The 24518-nt window shown below is 36.0% G+C and overlaps 1 protein-coding gene across 1 annotated transcript; it reads left to right on the top strand.

Moving 5' to 3' along the window:
• The first annotated feature begins 320 nt into the window (after positions 1–320).
• Positions 321–3550, top strand: LOC119769081. Its single transcript, XM_038260980.1, has 4 exons — positions 321–495; positions 552–1041; positions 1113–1442; positions 3538–3550. Exons 1-4 carry the CDS (start codon positions 321–323, stop codon positions 3548–3550), a joined length of 1008 nt encoding a protein of 335 aa, XP_038116908.1.
• Positions 3551–24518: the final 20968 nt, after the last annotated feature.

The raw sequence follows: 24518 nt of genomic DNA, 5'->3' as shown, positions 1-24518 counted from the left end.
TTGTTGTCTTCTTATCCCAAAATTGTCAAATTTACGGACCCAATCCTGCAAGAATGTGATTGTAAAAATAGTCAAACTTTGTTGTAAATAACTACGAAGACTGTAATTTAGGGGATGAATAAAAAAATATATCGATAGTTCCCGTAGTTTTGAAGATACTAAAATGTCTGTAACAGAAATCTGGGTGCAAAAGCTATGGTTGATGTGTACCGTTAAAGGGTCCAGGAATACCAAAATTTGGTATTGATACCAGAGAAAGGGATTATTACGCATTTCCCTTGTTATTTACCCATGCTCGGGTTGCTCACCGTCGTTTTTTGATGCTGGAAGCGAAGCTGAACAAGGAACAAAAGCTGTACGACGACTACAGGAAGTTCATGCAGGAGTACATCGACCTGGGACACATGGAAAGAGTTGGCACTTTCTCTCTCGCTGAACCACAAGAACTGCCCTACTACTTTTTGCCGCATCACGCCGTCGTCCGACCCGAAAGCAGTACCACCCATGCTTACCCATGCTCGGGTTGTTTTTGATGCCTCGGCGAAATCCAGGACAGTCCCTGAACGACCAACTCTTGGTAGGACCGACCCTCCAACCCCGCCTGATCGACAATCTGCTCAGTTTTCGAACGTACAAAGTCGTAGTCACCTCGGACGTCGCAAAAATGTTCCGGCAAATCGATGTCCGGAAAGAAGATCGTCGATTCCAGCAGATCCTGTGGCGAACCAGTCCCGACGAAGACATCGACGTCTATCAACTGACGACAGTCACCTATGGCACCGCTTGCGCTCCCTTTTTGGCAACCCGGGCACTGCTGCAAACCTGTACCGACGAAGCTGAGCATTTCCCCCTCGCAGCGATCTTCGGCAAGAACTCGGTGTACATGGACGACGTGCTTTTTGGAGCCGAGACAGTCGAAGAAGCCCTCGAAATGCAGCGGCAGTTGACCGGAATGCTCGGAAAGGCGGGATTCGAGTTGCAAAAGTGGTGTTCCGCAGCGAATTATTGGCCGGCATACCAGAGGACAAACTGGAGCAGAAAGTGCTATTCACCGAAGAAGGCAAAACCAAGACCCTCGGGATAACCTGGCAACCCGATCTCGACGTCTTCAGTTTCGACATCCACTCGATTGCGTTTTCGGAAGGACCTCCAACTAAGCGCAAAGTTCTCTCGGACATCTCCAAGTTCTTCGATCCGTGTGGACTAGCAGCTCCAGTGGTCATGACGGACAAAATCTACATGCAAGACCTGTGGCGAGGAAAGAATAAGTGGGACGTAGCACTCAAGGAAGATCTGGCCAAGCTGTGGATCGAGTACAGGGACGAGTTGTCGGAGATGAAAACCATCAGGATCAGTCGCTGTGTGCTTCCCCTTCGTAGAACGGTCTTTGTCGAGTTGATTGGGTTCAGCGATGCGTCGCAAAAGGGCTATGGGGCAAATTTGTACGTACGATCAGTAAACCACGAAGGTCAAACCGCAATTCCAGGGTTGTTACGGACGGCGCGGATCGCGCGGATGGCGCGTTTCGCGCGGATAGCGCGGATCTGGCGCGGATTTGCTGGCTAATTTTGCTCAGGCGCGGATTTCGCGCGGATGGCAATTTTGATAAATAAATTAATTGAGAGAGATAGAATTACTTTCAAGTTATTAAGAAAAATATTATCAGGAATTACGATAATTTGTTTTTTCCTTTGAGTGCAAGAATTTCATAATTTTTCTTAATTGAATTTTCTTCTGAAAATGTTTGTTTGTATTTTCTTAGTACGAAACGTCGAAAAATGAAGATTAAGTAGAAATTATTTTTTATATGTTTCTTGTCATTTCTTAACATCTCCGGCTCTGAATATTTAATTTCTTTTGAGTTTTGAGTAATGATTTTTAACCTTATTTATTTTTAATTTTATACTGGATTTATTCAATTTTTAATTTTGCAAATCAAATATTACAAACTTTTCCCGAAGATATAGACATTATAATGTGTAACAAAAACTATTATTGGGGCTTGTTCTGGTGGGCGCCAAATATGAGCTTGATTGGACGTAACAGAAGCTAGCCTCCACTTTCGAATTTTGGAATGGAATTTAATTGGTAGAAATATTTTTTTTCTAAATTTGAACATTCTTGGCGAAAATAAAAAGATCAGAACATTCCAAATTCAAAGCTTCAGAAATTCAAAAATTTGAAAAAAATTGTTTAAATAGTTTTTATTCTAACAAAAAAAAAAAAAAAAAAAACAAAATACATATTAATTTTTTTTCGAAATTTCTAAAATCGTAATTTCAAAAGTCTGAAATTTCGAAATTCAAAATTTTAGCAATCTGAAATTCTAAATACCAAAAACTTGGGTAATCAAAAATTTGAAGAATTAAAAAAATCAAAATTAAAAAGTCAAAATTTAAGAACTAAAAAATATCAAATTCAAAACAATATAGAAAAAAAATCTCAAATCTAAAATAATTTTAGTATTCTTAAGCTTATAAATTCCTAAATTCTTAAATTCATAAATTCTTAAATTCTTAAATTCTTAAATTCTTAAATTCTTAAATTCTTAAATTCTTAAATTCTTAAATTCTTAAATTCTTAAATTCTTAAATTCTTAAATTCTTAAATTCTTAAATTCTTAAATTCTTAAATTCTTAAATTCTTAAATTCTTAAATTCTTAAATTCTTAAATTCTTAAATTCTTAAATTCTTAAATTCTTAAATTCTTAAATTCTTAAATTCTTAAATTCTTAAATTCTTAAATTCTTAAATTCTTAAATTCTTAAATTCTTAAATTCTTAAATTCTTAAATTCTTAAATTCTTAAATTCTTAAATTCTTAAATTCTTAAATTCTTAAATTCTTAAATTCTTAAATGTTTTTATTTTTATATTCTTAGTTCTTAAATTCTTAAATTCTTGAATTCCACAATTTTTGAAGTCCTATTTTATGTAAGAGAATTGAAATTATGAGAAGACATTATTTTAATTATCGGAAATTAAATTTCTTTCGGAGTGAAATTTTAGCGAGGATTTTGGATTACAAACTGTATCAAAATTCTTAGATTTTGAATATTTAGACTTTCGAAATTTAAAATTTTATCATATTATTATTTTAGATTTGGGTTTTATTTTGAGGTTATATTTTTGAAGTTAAATTTTTAGGTTTTTAAATATTGTATTTTCTATTTTGAAGATTTTTTTTCATGACCACCCTTGCCTTGACCGTCTCTTGAGGATTTTTTTTAAATGGATTTATTGCTTTCATTCTTTTGGAGCTTTTAAACATAAAACAAGTTCTTTAATCAAATACTTTCTGAATTAGTTTTTCTTCATTGAAAAATAAAATTTCTTAAATGTTGGTCGCGATATTTTTTTATATGGTGTGGATTTCGCGCGGTTTCGGATTTTAGGTCGGCGCGGATTTGGCGCGGATTTTTTTTCGACTCTCCCGTAACAACCCTGCAATTCGTTTGTTGTGCGCCAAGTCGCACGTTGCACCGCTTAAAGAAAAAAGAGCCTTGATTCCGCGCTTAGAAATTTGTGGATGTGTGAAGCTCGCTCAACTAGTCGACAAACTAAAACGATCACTACCAATCGAATTCGACCGCATAACTTGCTACACGGATTCCATGATCGCCTTGAGTTGGATCAACACCTGTCCAAGCAAACTTGAACCGTTCATCGCCAACCGAGTTGCTCGGATTTTGCGATTGACCAGCAAGATCGACTGGTTCCACTGCCGGACCGAGGACAATCCGGCAGATCTGCTCTCGCGTGGGATCATGCCTGGAGAACTACCAACGTGCGGAAAGTGGTGGAAGGGTCCGCCATTCATGATCGACCACAAGAGACCAACCAGTGTGCAGCTCATCCCTGAAGATCAACTTCCGGGACTACTCGTCGTCTGCGCCATGGAAACGGTGGAGAGATTTTCGCTGTTCGACAACTGCGAGAAGTACTTCACCATGGTACGAGCCGTCGCACGGATCCAGCGCTGGCACCAGAACGCGTGCAAGCGGAATCCAGAGAATCGTCGCCACGGTCGTCTGTTCAGCCCGGAGGAGATGCGTCGAGCCACGCCCCGAGCATGGGTAAATAACAAGGGAAATGCGTTATAATACCTTTCTCTGGTATCAATACCAAATTTTGGTATTCCTGGACCCTTTAAAAATTGTCTTAAGGATTATGCAAGAGCGAAATGTGCTATCATACCAATTAAAGGTATTGTTTTGATATTGCAAAATTGCAGAATTTGTCAATGGTCGAACACCACATTTTGGTATTCTTTTGGTATTACAGTGTTTTATCAAATTCCTCTGAAACTATGGGAAAATTTTGACAAAGTAATTAATTTTGCGCTAAAATGATGTCTCAAAGCGAATGCTTTCATTGAAAACCGGAAATTTCAAACTTGATTTCAAACATTTTTGATATACCCCCTTAAGAAATGACTTGACATTGTGGAAAATTTTCTAAGTCAGGATGCCACATTTTGGTATTATTTTGGTATTGAAAGGTTTCATCAAATTCCTCTGAAACTATGGGATTTTTTTTTTCATAAATTTTGATGAGATAATTAATTTTGCGCTAAAATGACTTGAAACCCAAAAATGTTAAAGCTGATTTTAATTTTTTTTATATACCCACTAAGATTTTTTTGAAAACGTTGAAATTTCTCTAAGTTGGGATAACCAAATACTTTGAAAAACGAGTTAATCGACAGATTATAGAATTTTGGTGAATTTCAATCCAGTTTCATTTTAATAACACTTATTTTTCAATCTTGTTATTTTTCAGAATCTTCAAGAACTTCAAGCACAGGCCGTTCATCAATGACAAATGCATTCAATGTGGTGAAGAATATCACTAAGAACAACATGGAATCATCAGGTGAGTAGATTTGGCTGTTGCATATGGATCATTTCCGTTTTTTCACTAACTGCAACTGTTGCACTAAAAATGGTATGAAAATACCAAATTTAGGTATTTCTTGTGCAAATACCAGCGACCAAAATGTGCTCTTGGTTGCCCAGTAATAGATGGTAAAATACCATGAAATCATACCAAAATCATGTATTTGGACGACCACAGGAATACCAAAATCTGATTTTCCAAGGGCGCGGGAATACCTAAAATTAAAACCATGGCAATACCAAGTTTTGGTATTCAAGCAATGTTCAAAAATCCAGAAGACCTCAACTTGGTATTGAAATGGTTCTATTTTGAGGTATTATTTTACCCTTGGAATAACATGGTTTGGTATTGTTGTGCCCTTCCACATACAAGACTTTGGTATGATTTCATGGTATTTTACCATCTATTACTGGGCAATCAAGGGCACATTTTGGTCGCTGTTATTTGCTCAAGTAATACCGTGTTATTTACCCCTGCTCGGGGCAGCAGACCGGGCACGACGAGGAGAGGTGTGAAAGAGTTGTGTGTAGGAAGAATAAGAGAAAGAAAAGCAGTTGCTAGGGCCGGTGAGAAGAAAATAAATGACTTTGGAAAAGAACAGTAAAACTGTTATTATTCGGCTATGCGGGAAGGCTCTTTCCGTACACTTGGTTGCCCAGTAATAGTTGGTAAAATACCATGAAATCATACCAAAATCATGTATGTGGAAAACCACAGGAATACCAAAATATGATTTTCTAAGGGCGCGGGAATACCGTAAACTGGGGTGACTTTGATAGCCCGGGGTGACATTGATAGAAATTTGATTTGGCCACTAATTTTGATACATCCAATGTAACAGCCACATTTTTGCATATTTTTTCACCCCGGGCTATCAAAGTCACCCCAGTTTACGGTACCTAAAAATACCAAGGCAATACCAAGTTTTGGTATTCAAGTGTGGCGATAAGACCACTCAGAGGTTCTTGAACCATACAGGTTCTGGAACCTTCATCTAATTGTTTGATCGGAACATTCCACAAGGTCATAAACCTGTGGAATGCATAATGTAAAGTTTGTTCCGAGACCTTATCTGAAGAAGGTTCGTTGCACATCCAAATAAGAGAGAGTGCATTACTCTTATCTTTATGCTTAGGCTAATAGACCGGTCAAACAACCAGAGGGCTATGACCGCACTATGGGGTATTTCCATATAAGCGAGCGGCCAAAAATATTTTTTTGCTTTTTTAGGACTTTTTGTGTTGTTTGTACTTAGTATAATGAAAACAAATTAATTTTGATATTTTCAAAAAAAGTTTAATTTTCGATTTTTCATATATTTGAGGCCACATGCATTAAAATGGTGAATTTTAATATTCGTGCTCTGTCTATTTGATGCACGGAATGGCGGTTTATGCTATGTTAAAGTTTCTGATTTACGTTCAATCTCCCTCCCCTTTTTCTTGAGTTAAAATCCACCTCTCTTTGAAGACCCCCCTCCTCCAATTAAAATTTGATTTTGCGGTGTTTTAGAATTTTAGACGGTTTATTTTATGGAACATTGTATGGATTCTCGTCCACGTTTTTGGTTGATCCACTTGCAAAATTCACGTTTTCCACGATAAATTCTTCTAAATCAAAATCACTATGTAACCGATTGTCGTTAGATTACTTAAAATATGAACTTCTTCTATGGGCTTTTGTATATTTCGTTTTGAAGCTACAGAACAGCATGCGTAGTTTTTTCTCTGTGGTTTTCCTGAGTTGATCATGTGATGGTTCTGCAATGTTGTAATTCTTACAAATATACTCGAAAGCAGTTCTCACGTTTTCAGAATAGTGCTTCGTTATATCGTACAGGGACACTACGGTATTATTATCCATACTTTCAAAAGAACACAACAACGAACTGATACGAATATTCGACGAATCGTTTCTGTAAAATACTTAGAATAGGAATTTCTAATTTTATTAAACGTACCTAAGTACCAACAAAGTCATGAATATCAAATCAATTTCAAAACATACATAGCAGGTACGTCATTTCTGCCTCCGCAGGTAAATAATGTGATTTTAACCAAGCGTATACGCGAAATCATTAATTTCCTTGCATGAATCAAAATGTTCAAAATGGCATAACTCAAAAGTGCACATAAGTGCACTTTGAAATTTGGAGACAAGTTAGGACATGGTTCAAATTTTAAGCTGCAAAATTTTCAGATCGCACAAATGCACAAAAAAGTACTCCATTAACAAAGTTGAAAAAAACTAAATTTTGAATAAAAATCCATCTTTTTTGATTTTTATTATTTTTTTTAGCCTGTAAAAGTGTATTTTGTAAAATTTTATTGAAAAGTTGAATCAATTACCTTTCTGAATACATATAATGATGCAGGAAAAAATACATAAACAGCTACACAGTACAACTATGAAAAATAATCATTTTTTTGTCAAAAAACATGTTTTTTCTTACCATTTTCGCCTTTGAAGGTCTGCAATTCAGTGAATTTTGAACCTACAACTTTCAAACTCCGGATTTTTCTTAGTTAGAATGTTTATTTTCGAAAAAAAATACCAAAAAAATAATTAGAGTATGTCGGTTTTTCGATTTATGGCCGCCTGAAACCCCATAGTGGACCGGTCGCGTTCCTAACACTGTTAGGAACGCATATAAATAGGTAAGATATTTGAAATAAAGTTAGTCGAGGTTGAAACTGCAAACCGTCTTTAGTTGAATTATCACTAGCCCCTGTCTCCACATTGGTGGCAGCAAGAAGAACACACGCCGTAAAAGTCAAAGCGTGAAGTGAACTCGACAGTCATTGAAAGTTTGCTGTAATCAAAACATTTGCCCCGGCCGGTCTCTCCGTGCGTGTTGTTAACGTAAAAATAAAATCTTCGTTTTCCAAAACAATTTGACACCGCGCAATTTTGCCAAAAACGTGATCGATAACAATAAGTTAGTGCAAATTCCAAGTGGAAAACACGAAACACTATGACAGTTTTTCAAATCTTCTGTTAAGGAAAATTAAGTGTCATCAGTGTCGTTTACAATCATAAAAAAAAAGTGCTGAATGCAAATTAGCTGAAAATCCGTAGAGAAGGAAAGTCATCAAACATCGAAGTCATCGATTCCAGCATCATCGACAGCAGCAGCAGCAGGAGCTCTGCCTTCCTGTGACAGCAGATCACGTCAAAATCATCGATTCCAGCATCATCGACAGCAGCAGCAGGGAGCTCTGCCTTCCTGTGACAGCAGATCACGTCAAAATCATCGATTCCAGCATCATCGACAGCAGCAGCAGCAGGAGCTCTGCCTTCCTGTGACAGCAGATCACGTCAAAATCATCGATTCCAGCATCATCGACAGCAGCAGCAGCAGGAGCTCTGCCTTCCTGTGACAGCAGATCACGTCAAAATCATCGATTCCAGCATCATCGACAGCAGCAGCAGCAGGAGCTCTGCCTTCCTGTGACTGCAGATCACGCCAAAATCATCGATTCCAGCAACATTAACAGCAGCAGCAGCAGGAGCTCTGTCTTCCTGTGATTCAACAGCAGAATTCGTCAAGGTTAGCAAGCAACAGGTTAGTGTTACATGATAACCAGAAGTAAGGCAGTAGCGTTTAACGCTTCCTTACTGACGGAAGACAATAGTCCGGCACCGAGTGTTTCGGATCATTCTTCTCAAGATTCAACTTACAGATTACCAGATTTAATTTCTGATTTTGATTCAGATTCAGAATCAAGTTTTGCATCTGACCTGTCGTCTACCTTTTCAAACATGCCATTCGATAGAGCTTATGCCTTCAACATTATTCCGGAACTCAATGGACGTTCCAATATTAATTTATTCTTGGATCAGTGCGATTCGATTTACGATGAATTTTGAGATAATTGTGGGCCTAGTTTAATTTCAATTATGAAGTCTAAAATCCCTGACACACTTTGGGTGTCAGTTAGGGGTTGTACGACTTATGAAGACTTGAAGGAGAAGCTCATCCGTAAATTTGCGGATGACACTCCTATTAGCATGATGCTAACTACTTTGGTAACATTAAACCAAAGCAAATTTGAAGATCTAAAATGTTTTACAGACAGAGCACAAATGATTTTCGACAAATTGGTGCTATTAACAGAATCTTTTTTAAATTTAAAAACCGAAGACTCCGAGTCAACAGCACTCGTAAAAACGCTATTCAAAAAAAATTTACTAGATTTCTTTGTTAAAGGAATCAATGATGACAAATTAAGACAACTCGTCTTGTCCAATAATTTTAATGATTTTAATAAAGCGGCAGATTATGCCAAATGTATGGAAGTTGTTTTCAAATCGTATGATTCTCATACGCCAGCTCCATACAAAACTGATTCAAATATCACGAATCAAATAAGAAACCAAAAGCAATGCAATTTTTGCAAAATGATAGGACATTTTGAAAAGACTGCAGAAAAAAACAACAAATCAAAAATTTTAAAACTAGTGATGAACCGAGACAGGGCTCATCAAATCAAAAACAAAAACTTTGTAATTTTTGTGGAATAAAAGGACATTGGGAAAACAACTGTAGGAAAAACAGTCCCAAGTCCACACGTTAAACTCAAAAAACCAACAGGTTTCATCAAACCTTCCTCCAGACATTTTACTGGCAGAATTAGTCAGACATTTCAATCTGAAATAATAAAATTTGACGAGCAGAACGTAACAAACAGACCTTTAATATCCGTTTCATCTTCAGATAATAATTTTGATAAAATAATCTTTTGTTAGATCCTGGTGCTGAAGTTTCTGTCTTAAAAATCAGCAAACTTCATTCTTCAATTAAAATTTTTGCTGATGATAAAATCCCCTTACAAGGAATAACAAATTCCGTTGAATTTTCAAAAGGATCAATTAATTTTCCTTTATTTTTAAAGCATACAGTATTAGAACACAAATTGTATGTTGTTGATGATCAATTTCCTATACCTGGAGATGGTCTACTAGGATCAGATTTTTTCACAAAATTTTCCTGTGATATTTCTTTTAAAAATAAAAATTTAAAAATTTATTTGAATCCTTCTTTAGAAAATACACAATTAGCTATGTTGAAAGCTAAAAACTATGTATTAATTCCAGCGCGAATGGAAAAATTTCAGAAAATTTTTGTACCTGCCAATGAAGATATATTATGTCATTCAGGGCAGATTGTCGAGAATGTTTTTATTGGTAATTGTATTGTTACGCCAATAAACAATTTTGTAACGATTCCCATACTAAATAGTAGCGAGGAAGATATTTTGGTTGATTTGAATCAACTTGAATTCGAACCTTTATCTCATTTTCAAATTTTGAATTTAACAAATAAAAATGATCGTTGTAAAACCATCATCGACAATATTAATATGGAACACTTAAACTCCGAGGAGAGTGATTCCATTACTAATATTATTAATGAATATAATGATGTATTCTATGTCGAAGGTGACAAATTGTCGGCTACTAATGCCACTACCCACAGAATAACGACTAACAACGGCGACAAGCCAATTTTTACACGTCAATACAGGATACCCACTATCCACAAAGACGTGATTGAAAAAGAGGTACATACCATGTTAAAAGATGGTCTAACTAAAGAGAGTAATTCTCCATGGAACTCACCTCTTTTGGTGGTTCCAAAGAAGCAAGATAAAGACGGAAATAAAAGATGGCGAATGGTGGTTGACTTTCGTAAAATTAACGATGCAACCATAAGTGATGCATACCCATTGCCACTTATTTCCGATATCCTTGATCAACTAGGTAGAGCAAGATATTTTTCTAACCTAGATCTTGCTAGTGGATTCCATCAAATATTAATGGATCCAAAAGATAGTGCCAAAACGGCATTTTCAACAACATATGGGCATTACGAATTCCTTCGAATGCCATTCGGCCTAAAAAATGCACCAGCTACACTCCAACGTTTCATGAATACCATACTGTGTGGTTTACAAGGAGTAAAATGCTTCATCTATATGGATGATATTGTGGTATATGGAGATACACTTAAATCACATAATACAAAATTAATAGATGTTCTGAAACGATTAAGACAACATAACCTTAAACTCCAGCCAAATAAATGTAATTTCTTACAAAAAGAAATTTTATTCTTAGGGCACAAAATTACCCCAGATGGTATTAAGCCCGATGAGGGAAAAATAGAAGCGGTTCAAAAGTTTCCGCCTCCTCAAAATCAGAAGGAGATTAAAACGTTTTTGGGAATGATCAGTTATTATAGGAAATTTATTCCTAATTTATCAAATTTAGCTGAACCCATAAACAGACTCCTCAAAAAAGGGATACAATTTATATGGTCAGATAAATGTCAGCAATCCTTCAATGAGTTGAAGTCATTGTTGACATCAGCACCAATATTACAATATCCCGATTTCACAAAACCTTTTGTGATTACTACCGACGCAAGTAACGTTGCAATAGGAGCAGTATTATCGAACGAGGATAAGAACTTGCCAATTGCATACGCAAGTCGTATTCTAAACCCTGCCGAGAGGAGGTACTCAACAATCGAAAGAGAATTGTTAGCAATAGTATGGGCAATAAAGCATTTTAAGCCATACGTTTATGGCCGAGAATTTTTTGTACATTCCGACCACAAGCCTCTAGTATATTTATTCAATGTTACCCACGCATCCGATAGGTTAATGCGATGGAGATTATTACTAGAAGAATATGACTTCAAAGTCATTTATAAACCCGGAAAAATAACGCCGTAGCGGACGCGCTAAGTCGTATTCAATTATTAACATTAGACGATCGTCATGAAATCGTAAAAGAAATTGGACAACAAATAACCAATCAAAAATCGAAAAATTAAATGTCGTGACGCGGCATCAAGCAAATAAAAATAATGCTATGATAGCAAATGATTTCAAAACATTTGAATTGTTAACCAATCCATCTTTGAATCAAAACGTTTTACAAAGAACTGAAAGTGGTTCGAAACACTTGAAAGTTTTTGTACTACCTTCCATTCTTGATGCAAAAATCGATTATAGTTTTAACAAAAATGAATTTGAAACAGCAAAGATTGAAGACGTAGGATACGTTGACTCCATTGAATCTTATTTTGTTATTAGTAAAAATAATCATTAGCACAAATTATATAAAAAAATTAACTATTCTTAAAAACCAAATGAAAAACATTAATAAAAAGATAATAAGCTTTTGTTTTATATTGTCTTCATGTGATGAAATAAATTGGAATTTATTTCAAAACATTGTACAACATATTTTTTCTGACGTCAATTGCAAAATACATTTTTCAAATAATCTAGTTCAAAAAGTTTCATCTAAGAATGAAATTGAACAAATTTTAAAATTATATCATGATAGCCCTTTAGGTGGTCATGAAGGAGTTGAACGTACTTTTAAAAGAATATCTGAAAAATACAAGTGGCCAAAAATGCGCCAAGATATTAAAAAATACATCGAAAAATGTGATTTATGTCAAAGGAATAAAATATTGAAAGTAAATAAAATTCCTTTGAAAATCACAACAACAGCAGAAAAACCATTCGAACAAATTTTCTTGGATATAGTTGGTCCATTACCTAAAACCAAGAATGGAAATAACTATATTCTGACAATTCAGGATGATCTTACGAAAACGTTCATAGCGAAAGCAATTCCAGAAGCTTCAGCAGAAACAACTTGCAAAGCATTCATGGAAATTGGTATCTGTGTGTATGGTGTCCCTAAAAAACTAGTCACAGATCGTGGAACAAATTTTACGAGTAAGCTGTTTGAACATTTGTGTAAATTACTACGTGTCGAACAAGTTCAAACATCAGCCTATCATCCACAAAGTAATGGTGCATTAGAAAGATGCCATCGAACGTTAAAAGAATATTTACGTTCATATGTCTGTGAAAATTTAAATGATTGGGATGACTATCTCAGTCAATTTTGCTTCACATATAATACAAGTGCACATTCATCTACTGGATAATGAACATCACCATTGGATCCGGCCAAAAACTCCAAGGTATTTGGAATGGACCGCATGAAGTAGTGGCAATAAAATCGCCAGAAACTACTCAAATTAGACTTAAACCGTCAAACAAAATCACAACGGTTCATAATAACCGATTGAAATTATACAAAGAGTTTCTATTTTCCTTTCACAACTTTCTTTCACAGAAATGATTATTCCCTTGTTCCTGGCTAATTTAATCCAGCTGGCATTAACAACGAGTCCCGTGGAAGTATCCCCGCTCAACAATCATGGTATTATATATGAAAAATTACCAGATGTTAAATTGGAACTAGGCAAATATAATTTGAAATCTTTTCATGATTTAAGTTCCATTGCAGAAGAAATAAATCAACTTGAAAAATTAACTCCCGTTTTAAATAATAGTTGCACAAAATTAGCAACATCTTTTGGAATTGATTGCATCAGAATTGTTAATGATGTTTCGTTTGTTATGACTGACATTATTAATGCAAGAGAAATATTTTCAGACTCTTGCAATAATAAAAGGTCCAAACGACAAATCAATTTTGTAGGCCATATATTTAAAGAAATTACAGGGGTAATGGATCATGATGATTCCGCTAGGATAGATACGGATTTAAAAAATTTACATGAAAATGAAATGATACTTAAAAACCAACTAAACAAGAAAACAATCGCCATTGACTCTATTTTTGAGGAAAATAATAAAACAATTTATTCTATGCAAAATAAACTAACAGAATTTTCAAAAATCATTGATCACTATAATAACAAAAATAGCGATGAGAGAACCAAAAATTTAGTAAGAAATGAATTCTCGTTTATTTTAACTGAATTAAATTTTGGATTATCACATCTAAGGAGAAAGATAAATTTATTCCAAACTTTAATGGAAACTGGAAAAGTTCCTCTTACTCCTTCAGTATACAGTCCATCCAGATTTTATGATGATTTGTTAAAAATAAATGAAAAATTACCGTACCGTAATCTGGGGTGAATCGGGACTACAGTCTGAATAGGGACAGCAGTTTCTAGAGCACTTAAAGCTTTTAAATTTGGAAATGGATGTACACATTTTGTTGACCTGAGTCTGTTCTAACCAAAACCAACCAGAAAAATAAAAATATTGTGCTCCAACATGGTTAAAACTGCTGTCCCAATTCGCCCCATGTGTCCCGATTGACCCCAGTTTACGGTACGGGTTTTCAATGCCATTTGAATTAAAATTGCAAAATATTATGAAATATTATGCAATAAGTGAAGTAACTTCAGTGTTACATGATGAAAAACGGTAAAATGTTTATCACTACATTTGAAAAGGAGGTAATTCTTAAATCTCCTAATTCAAAAATTGGTATGCTTGCAACATATGCAGAATACAAAACCTGCAAAATAGTGCAAAACCTTAGAATTTGTCCATCGTTTCACATATTGGAAGACTTATCTAAATTGACAGATTGCAATGTACAAGCTTTCTTCAATACTTTGAGTAATTCCTGTTTTTCTCAACCTATTAATTTAAAACATCAAATTTGGGTACAAATGGTAGATGAAAACTCATGGGTTTTCGCTGTTCCAAACATAACCCAACTAGATGTATTATTTAATAACAAACACATGTCATACGAAATATCAGGAATAGGAAAACTTAAAATCTTACAACCAGCTTTGATAAAGTCCCAAGAAGTGCTTTTGCATTATTATCCAAAAGATTTCACAAAAATTCAATATAATAATTTTAAGATGAGTTTTTCACACACACCTCTTGAAGTGAAATTAATTGATAAAAGGTTCCTGATACTTTGGAAACAAAAATAATCACAAATGCAAATAGTAAACAATTATTTCATGAAATCGTAAATTTGAAAAACATGAATCAAGATAAGATGCAACTTTTAGATGTCGAATTAGAAAGACACACCTTTAGTTTTTGGACGTTTTTATGTATGTAATTTTGGCAGTTCTATTCTTGTTTACTCTGTTTCGGATTTACACGTATTGCAAATCCAAATTTTCGAGGAGGGATCTCGGTGCCGGACTCAAGAAGAAGAAATAAATTCTCAGGAAATACAGGAGCTTAACCCAAGAATCAATACAAATATGTTACTACCTAGTTCAGCGTATATAGTAGAACTCGATAATAATAAAATGAATTCTAAAAAAAATGTAAGGAAAAAACCAGTATACATGAATATTAATGTATAAACTACAAGATTATCACATTATTGAAATATATAAATAACTAATAATAAATATAATAAATGAATCAATAAATGACACATTCTCCGGCAATGTACACCTTAGGATGAAATTTTGAAAAGCGTGTATGAGCTATTTGGATATTTTTCCTCGATTATAGACTACTTGAAGCTTCAAAAATCATGGTTTTCATGAATTGAACTTTTAAATATCATTATGTACAAGTTGGTTAAGTTATGCAACAATTCGTGATAAAATCAGCGTTTTAAAACATTTTTCTAAAAACTCCTGGTTTTCAGCGAAATAAAATCCAAAAAATATTCTTTTGATTGCATTTTGTAGGTTTTTAGATGTACTAAACGGAAATATCATGGATTTACAGTTTATCTTATGTTAAGTATTTTTTCAAACTAGTGTAAGTTTACCATTTTATTGCGTTGCAACGTCACGAAAAAGGGACAGTTGTTGATGTCAACAAAAAACTAAACATTCAATCATTTTGATATTTCGGATGCTCTTTGTACTTGGGAAGAGCTTTCAAATGCAACCTAGAGCGACTAAATTGGTTGTCTAGATCCAAAGTTACAACAGGGTTAAGTTTGCGTTGCAACGTCACGAAATTTTAAATCATATTGGTCAAATGGCAAAAAGGTGTATGTGTACACAGAAAAAAAAGTGTAAATTTACCCTACACTTAAACCACGTTTCTCACGTAAACATGCTCAATGTAAATTTGAATACCAATGTAAAGAGTTGTATTGCATTTAAACAGCCTTGTTGTAATGTGAGATTCAATGTAATGAATGAATCTATTGTAAACACATTGTTTGTGGCTGGCAAATCCTTAATTTGAAATTATAAAGAACATGTAAAATCATTTCTCATGTAAAATTTCATAATGTAAACGAAATAAGCATTTAAATTGTAAGTTTGTTTTTGACAACTAAAGCGAAAGACAAAAACAAATTGATTCATTGTCGTTCTTGAATCGTAGTAAAGTGGAAGTGTTTTGAAATACCGGTGCCAAACAATGTTCGATTATTATGAAACTGTGTTGTCGGCTCTCAGAGAAACATCGATTAGGTCAAAACAAAACAAGGGAAAATTTCCGCGAAAAAAGCTTCGGTTCTACGCGACATGAGTTCTACTCGGTGGACGGGAACAACTCCCGGCCGAATCCTGCTGCGAGTCTCTCCAACCACCCAGCCGGGTCGAGGCGATACACGTCGATAATCGGACGCAGTCCGACGAGCGGCGGGAGGCCGCGCAAGATCAACGTCGTCGCCGGAGTCCGGACGAATTCAACCGGAGTTCGTCGAGCTGGAGGCAGGACGACGCCAGCTGCCAAGGAGTCCGGAATCCGGAGAAGGACCTGCCACGCCGCCAAATCCGCTTCGCCGTTCAGAACAACACACCTGAACGTGCCGTTCCAGAATCTGCGCCGTCGCGAAAAGTCTGCGCAACAACCGGAATCGCGCAGCGGCAATGAAGATCGCGACGGTCCGGCAATGATCGACGGCGGGGCCGGGTGATCCAGAAAACCCAGCCAGAGATGGGACGGCTGACGAGATGGTCACGCGGAGTAGTAGCACGCTGTTTAGTAAAAGGAAGAGGTGGGGCGAGTGGTGAAAGATGAAGTAGCGAAAGAGAGGTTAGGGTCTTACGTTGCATTACGGGGGTTTACGACTAGTGAATCCCAGAAGTGTCTTCTCGAGTGCGGTTCCGTAGCAAGAGGAATAACACGGCTTCTTTCTATCTTGTTTTTGTTCTTAAAACGCAATCCCAGCTCAACTCCGCAAACAGCAACCCACTTTGAAGTTTTTCAGTCAGACCGCAATGTACCAAATTACCTCCAGAGTCCACCGCAGCAGCAGAACACAGCCGCATGTCCTTGATCCTGGACAACATTTTTTTTACAGAAGCATTCCGAACGGGAATCAACAGGAACAAGGGAGGTTCAATGGATTCGAAGTGATTTCTATGTCTATCAAAATCCTGACTTCTTCTCGGTGCAACTTTTATCTAAGTTTACGATTCTCCTGGGCAAAAGAAATATTTCTTTTACCGATATTTAAATTTAATCAATAACAATTTCAAATGATTTGGCTTTTCGTTTAGTTTTTGTTAACTTTTATTATGTATTACTATTGTTATGAGAAATCGGCAATTTTGACAGTTTTACACGATGCATAAGGGCTAGCCAACAAAATCGTATTTAGTGAAGAGTCTACACGTCTAATTTAGAAAACCTGTCTAAAAACCAAGGTTAAACCATCTTTAAATCAGTATATTCAAGTGAACGTGCACACTTTCACCCTTTCTCTTGCAGAGTGCACAACTTGTTTTGATTTCTGTTTTGTTTTTGTTTTGAATTTTGTAGTTTTGTGCTCCGCCTGCTGCGACTGCAACTGTGCGTTTGTTTTTTTTATTCGCGAGTGCAGAGCAGAAATAAAATTTATTAATGATTTCGTGAGAGTTACACGTATCAAAATTTAATGATTTGGATAGTGTGAGGAGCCCCGAGGAGCTGTCCTCAAAGTGGGTGGAGATCTCTTGTTCTCTTGGCAAAGGCGTCTCGTAAATTTCTGGAAGAGTAAGTGTGGCCTTGTGAGCCTTTGATCGGAGTAATGGAAGAGATTGGAAGCGGTTTTTGGTCTGTCAAGCTGGTAAGTTGTTTTCGCTGAAAAAAAAATAAGATTAACCATATTTATCATTGTTTTCCACAGTCCTGCGCCACCGGGTAGAGTCGCCAACTTGTTGCGCATAACCTAGAAAATGCAGTCTAGAACTGTGCGCAGAACGCCAGCATCTGTAAATTGCTTCGCCACTGGTGTCCAAGTGGGGACCTTACCGGAACTCTCAACGAATAACACGCAACCCTCCCAGTAGCTGCAATTGATGGCCATTCCGTTCTGTTTCCGATTGAGACGCACCTTTTCTCTTTCCATGCCATGTTGATTGACCGAGCGCTGTCGTGGCTGACTCCACATCGGAATATAACTCGCTGGACACGAATAAGGTTGTCGTCAACACATGTGGGTGACACCGCGCGAGGAGCAGGCGGAATCGATCATACAGGTGGGTGACTTTTCTGTTAAGACAAAACGACCGACTCGCATCACGCCTTTCCCATTGTCGTGCTGTCCGAGTGCTTCAGCGAATTAAAAATCTTCATCGCCAACAGGTACGACACCCATCTGATCTTCCTGTCATGCGTGCAGGAACCGTAACAACGCCGTGTACGACATCAGCTCAACGGCAACGAGTGCGCGTACAGGTGAGTTTCGATTTGAGAAGTAAACAATTTCGAAATTAGCGATCTTTTTGTTTCCAGACACTTAGTGGAAGTTTTGGCCTCGCTTTTGATCTTGAAGGAACAGCATGTAGACACGTTGCGTTGCCTTCGCTCGTATCGTCACCACCACCGAACACCTAATCCGCTGCTGCTGCCTATAGGCCACCTGGTGGACATTGGCCAGCAGGTGCTGTACAAGAAGATACTAAACACTGGCGGTGAGATCATAGATTGAACTTTTTGAACTTTCAACTTCAACTACTTCTTTTAGAGTTTTAGATTGTGCGCAGCTACGCCGAGAGTCCGAATTGAGCTTCCGCCGCAAGAGAAGTGGTTGCGCATGCTTCTGATTCACGAACTGTACGTGTCCTACAACAACCCTAACCTGAAGATCTGCGTTCTCCTCGTCGAGCTTGACACCAGCTACTGGAGCGGTCAAAGCGTTGGCGTGACAAGATGTGTTTCCAGAGCGCGCGATTCCACTGACAATATCGAACCGGTGCATGATTTCGAGAAGCGAAATCTATCTGCGTGAGAATAGATCGAGCTCGACGAATGGACCATGACATCCCGATTGCTGAAGATGACCCGTAGCCAGATCATTACCCGCAAAATTCGAGCATGAAAAAGCTCAGGACAACCTCCAAAACAGAAAAGTACACTTCTTATAGTTAGGTAAGAACATCCCGTATTGCCAAAATCACCATCTGCCAGACAGTAAGTTTACGTTTACGTAATATGTTGTACTAGTAGTTGTATTTAGTTTCTATAAGGAATGGGAAAATCATCAGCCCCAATTATCCTCTTTTGTATGAACGTGTTCTTTCCATAGAGTTATTTACGTGCGCATGTATTGTGTGTACGTACACGAAAAAAAGTGAGGTTAAATTTTGTCCGACCAGCAAAATCAAATGGTGCGCTAGTGTGCGTACGCGAAACGCCATAAAGCTCTATTCAAACTTTCGGCAATGGCATTTGTTCATTCAAATCATTATTCGTTTCAATGCTCAGTTGAATCTGGTTTCTGGTGTAACTTTCAAACACTTTCTTTGCTAAGCAGGTCTACTTTTGAGATTTTGTTTTGATCAAATAGCTCAAATCAAATCCAAAAGTATGTCACCACAAGCAACAGTTTACGAAAACGTTTGAAATTTACATCGGATTCTAGATTCAGCGGAGCAAAAAAAATTCTTTGCTTTTGGTAAATTTACGTTATTTTCATCGGAAATTTACACGATTTCGAAAAAAAATGCCTAGGCTCATTTACATTGGATGAAATGTAAATTTCCAATGAAAATGTTGTAAATTCGCATCATTAATGACGTGCACTTTTGGTACATCATAAATGATGTAAATTTACCTGTTTTTTTTTTCTGTGTAGTTGGTTGTTGAAGATAAAAGGGTACTAAATATTATATATTTTTTATATAATGTTTCCGAGCATATTTACAGAAGAATTGTACATGGGTCATTCACAAATCCCGTCACTTAAGTTTGTATGCAACTCGATTAAAGTAGGTATTTTATGAAACTTGTTGAACAAATCAAAATAGACCGATGTTCACAAGGGGGAAAAATTCTAAAACTTTCAAAAAAGTAATCACGTGATTATTGGATGGCCCCTTTATGATAAACTGATTTACGTGAGGGTTCATTCTAATACAACGCAACGATTTTTTTTTATCCCACACCCTTATGTAGGCCAAATTACAGTGAAATTCACTAAACAATAAAAATCACGTGATTCGATTGTTTTTTTTACAAACTTTTGTCACTTTGTTGTTGGACGAACTCTTGCCTAAATAAGTTGTATGCAACGTTTAGTTAAAAATTAAAAATGTTATGTTGCGTAGGTAAACAGTTTTATCATTTCCTCAAATTTAATTTAAAAAGCACAAAAGTCAACAAAATAAGTTACGTTGTTTGCAGATCACCCCTTAGCCATCAACAAACGATATGAACACTTTATTTATAAATTTAAGCCCTTCTGAAAACTTGAAGCTCCTTACCTCCCTTCTAAAACTTCCAAGTGTTTTGTAAATTGCCCAAAACCATTAAAATATTAAGGGAGCGTACTTGCATTACGTAACAAAACATTTATATTTTTAGACCCCCTCCACCCCCTAATACATTTAATACATTTCCGATACATTTTTTTGTATAAATCCTCGAAACTCCCTCCCCTTTGATATTACGCCGTTACGTAATGCATAGACGTCCCATTACATCAGTGTTTCTCAACCGGTGAGGAATTCCCCCCTGGGGGGGAATTTGACCATTTTTTGGGGGGAATGAGGATAAATCGAATTTATTTGAACGTGTACATATAAATTTCAACGATAGGGTTTTAAACAATATTTTTGTATGTTTTCACTGATTCTAACAAGTTTTAGTTGAGATTACGGCATTTTTTCAAAATTGATAAATAAGTTTTATATTTTTTAAGGATCACTCTCACTTCTGTAAGTTATAACATGGTTCTTGAAATATTAAAACGAATTTCTTTTTAAAAAATTATCAATACTTTTATTTTCGAAAAAAAGCACGAGATGTTCTTCGGGTTTTTGAAAAAGATTATTTAAAAAAAAAATGATTTGCTTCTTATGGAATTGTACATTGAGAATTATTGTAAGGTTTTGCTGAATACTGTATTGGAAATCAAATGTTAGTAAAACGCTTGTTTTAGCATTCGTTTAAACTGGAATTTTTCTTTTTATTAATTTTCATTCCATTCAAAATTATCAGTGCAACGAATAGGTTATTGAAAATAAATAATCAATCTGCGTTCAAAATTCTCTAAGATTTGAGAAATTTAATTTTCTTTATGATTTGTTTATTTTTGGTTTGGAAATATATTTTGTTTGATCAAATCATGATATTTATGCTTTTATACCAAAAAGTTCAAAATCAGGGGGAGGAATGAGGCTCATGAAAATTAGTCAAGGGGGAATGGAACGAAAAGGTTGAGAAACACTGCATTACATGGATAGAGGAGGGGAGGGGGAGTCCTCCGTGATAATGGAATAATACAAAAAAATTAAAAACGCTTTGGAAAACTTCGTAAATTGTACTGCTACTGTGAAAGCGGTATAGGGGAGGGGGAGGGCTTTAACATGGGCGGGCCAATCAATTCACATGTCCTTGTACTGTCTTTTAATGTCTTATAATAAAATCTTAACCTACAGTTGCTCAAACTAACAAAAACTATGATTTATTTTGAAACTAAAATTTCGTGACGTTGCAACGCAACGAAAAACCCTGTTTTCAAAAACAGAGCGTTGCAACGTCACGAAATGTAAGTGGTCTTTAAAAATCGAGGTTGGATTTTTCGAAAAACTAATGATTGCATTCGATTTGTTGGCCAATTTCACACTAAAAATGGAAGAAGAACTCCAAATTTGCCGTTGAACAGAGCAGAGTTAATGGCGAAACATGAATTGGGTCAGGATTGAGAAAAAGTCACGCGTTGCAACGTCACGCTACATATTCCCCTCTCAAAAATAGAATATTCGCTTAAAATAATGTTTCAACATTGTTTCTTATAGGAAATTTAATGTACTTTCCGAATCTGTAATAACATATGTACCTTTTCAATGTATTTTTTTAGTTACAGCCGAAATACTGAAAAAAGAAAAGTCAAAGCGTTGCAACGTCACGGCGGAATGTGTCAAATATAATTTATATAATGTGAAATAAAATCAAATGATTAAAAGCTAGATTTCTACACCAGAGAACATTTTCGCAAAATGATCTTGAAAATAAAATGTATATATGTTCATTGATTGAAGATTATATTTATAATAAAAAACAAAAGTTTCATAAACGAAACTTTTTCAGATAAGGGTGAGTGATGTGGCGATAAGACCACTCAGAGGTTCTTGAACCATACAGGTTCTGGAACCTTCATCTAATTGTTTGATCGGAACATTCCACAAGGTCATAAACCTGTGGAATGCATAATGTAAAGTTTGTTCCGAGACCTTATCTGAAGAAGGTTCGTTGCACCTCCAAATAAGAGAGTGCATTAGTCTTATCTTTATGCTTAGGCTAATAGACCGGTCAAACAACCAGAGGGCTATGACCGGTCGCGTTCCTAACACTGTTAGGAACGCATATAAATAGGTAAGATATTTGAAATAAAGTTAGTCGAGGTTGAAACTGCAAACCGTCTTTAGTTGAATTATCACTAGCCCCTGTCTCCACACAAGCAATGTTCAAAATCCAGAAGACCTCAACTTGGTATTGAAATGGTTTATTCTGTGGTATTATTTTACCCTTGGAATAGGATTGTTTGGTATTGTTGTGCCCTTCCACATAAAAGAATTTGGTATGATTTCATGGTATTTTACCTTCTATTACTGGGCAATCAAGGGCACATTTTGGTCCCTATTATTTGCACAAGTAATAACAAAATTTGGTATTCCCGTGTTATTTACCCTTGCTCGGGCTACCACCTCAGAAAGACAGCAGCAGCCGCGCATTCAGTGAAAACTTGAAGCAGCATTTGAAAGTGTAATTGTAGTCGTGTTCAGGTTCAGGCTTCGCTTAAAAATTACCAAATCTAAAATAAAATTTGTTTAATTAAATAAGGGTCATTCCATCTCAACTGTGCACGAAAAAGTGCAAATTTGAAAATTACCCTCTCCGATCCTGCTCAAATTTGGCAGAGCTGTTGATACTATCAAAACATGCAAGAATCCCGAATTTCATCCAAATCGGACCACCCCCTCCATTTTTGTACCTCCCCAAAAAATCGACTTTTTGGCGATTTTTGACCAAACCTCCTAGTTTCAAACGACGATAACTCAGGAACCACAAATCTTAGAGGGTCGGTCTTAGACTCAATTTTGAAGGAAATTGGACGTAGAATCCATTTCCGTGATTAAAATTTTGATTAATTTATTTTCTCTACCTGTATTGCGCAATTGAAAACTTTAAACGGCCGTATCTCAAAACACCCCAACTTATTTTTTTTATTTGACCTCACCATCGACCATCACTTATCGACAGAAATGAATATGTTTCGTTCCAGAGATATCGAATTTTAAAGTTTTGTGTTTTCGAGATTACCTACATCAGCTTCATTCGCCGCATCTGCTAGAAGCACACAGGCGGGCTGATCAATAACTGCTACCTGGCCATTTATTGAAATAATATTTCATCACAAATAATCTTTATCAAATTGAGCAAAAATTGACTGTATAACACTGTAGGAAACTGAGATGAATCACGAATGTTTATCTGCTCAAAAAAAAAATGAATGAAGTGAATTTCTGTGCTAACCCACAGGACAGAGCAATAACGACACACAGTAAAGGGCAGAATTGGATTACGACGGAGAGAGCAGGAAAATGCAATTAATCTTGTTAGTAACACTGAACAATAAGTGCACGATACATTATTGAGTAAAAAATATGAACTAAGATTATTAAAATTTGTTGATACGTTATACTCTAGTGAAGGACGATCACAAGGAGTAGGAAAAGGATTTCTGGAAAGTATAAAACTGAAAAATGTGCGCCCAATTTCATGGGAAACTAGAACGAATATTTTCTGGCAACTCTGACTGCATGAATGAAAATTTTCATTCGAGCACAATCTGATTATTTACTAATAAAAACTAATTGAATTGAATTGTATTACTGGGCAACCAAGGACACATTTTGGTCTCTGTTATTTGCCCAAGTAATACCAAAATTTGGTATTCCTGTGTTATTTATCCATGCTCGGGATTTTTTTTTTGTTTTGTTCGATAAAGTAACTTACTGTTGGTCACGCGCTAACAATTTGAGTGGATCGATCGTCACCAATTGAGCGATTGATAGTCATTGAATCGATCTTTGCTTTACATTAAAGATGTTTGCAGTATTACTTACTATTTCAAACCATAATGCAGGCAACACAATATTTGAAAATCGATCACATGATACTACTCCTCCTATTTCTCCCATGGCCATATTGATCTGGAACTTAACTGATAGTTTTAAGGGTAGCCCTGAAAGCTGATAAATAGGTATTATTTGATGAGTTATTTTTCCACTCAACATAAGCAATCAAATGTATTGAAATGATTGTATGAGTACTTTTTGTTATAATTAGATTTTTAAATACCTGTTCTATTTGAAAATCTAATTATAACAAAA

This window comes from Culex quinquefasciatus, chromosome 3 (assembly GCF_015732765.1).
Source record: "Culex quinquefasciatus strain JHB chromosome 3, VPISU_Cqui_1.0_pri_paternal, whole genome shotgun sequence".
Classification (NCBI taxonomy): Eukaryota; Metazoa; Arthropoda; class Insecta; order Diptera; family Culicidae; genus Culex; species Culex quinquefasciatus.
Note: the sequence above shows the minus strand (reverse complement) of the source record. Positions and strands in the feature narration are given on the sequence as shown.

Excerpts from the sequence above, each read along its gene's own strand:
- LOC119769081 (XM_038260980.1), top strand. The coding sequence starts at position 321 with ATGCTGGAAGCGAAGCTGAACAAGGAACAAAAGCTGTACGACGACTAC. Across the intron at positions 496-551 it reads CGTCGTCCGACCCGAAAGCA|GACAGTCCCTGAACGACCAA; the intron begins GTACCACCCATG and ends GGCGAAATCCAG. Across the intron at positions 1,042-1,112 it reads AGGACAAACTGGAGCAGAAA|TTTCGACATCCACTCGATTG; the intron begins GTGCTATTCACC and ends CGACGTCTTCAG.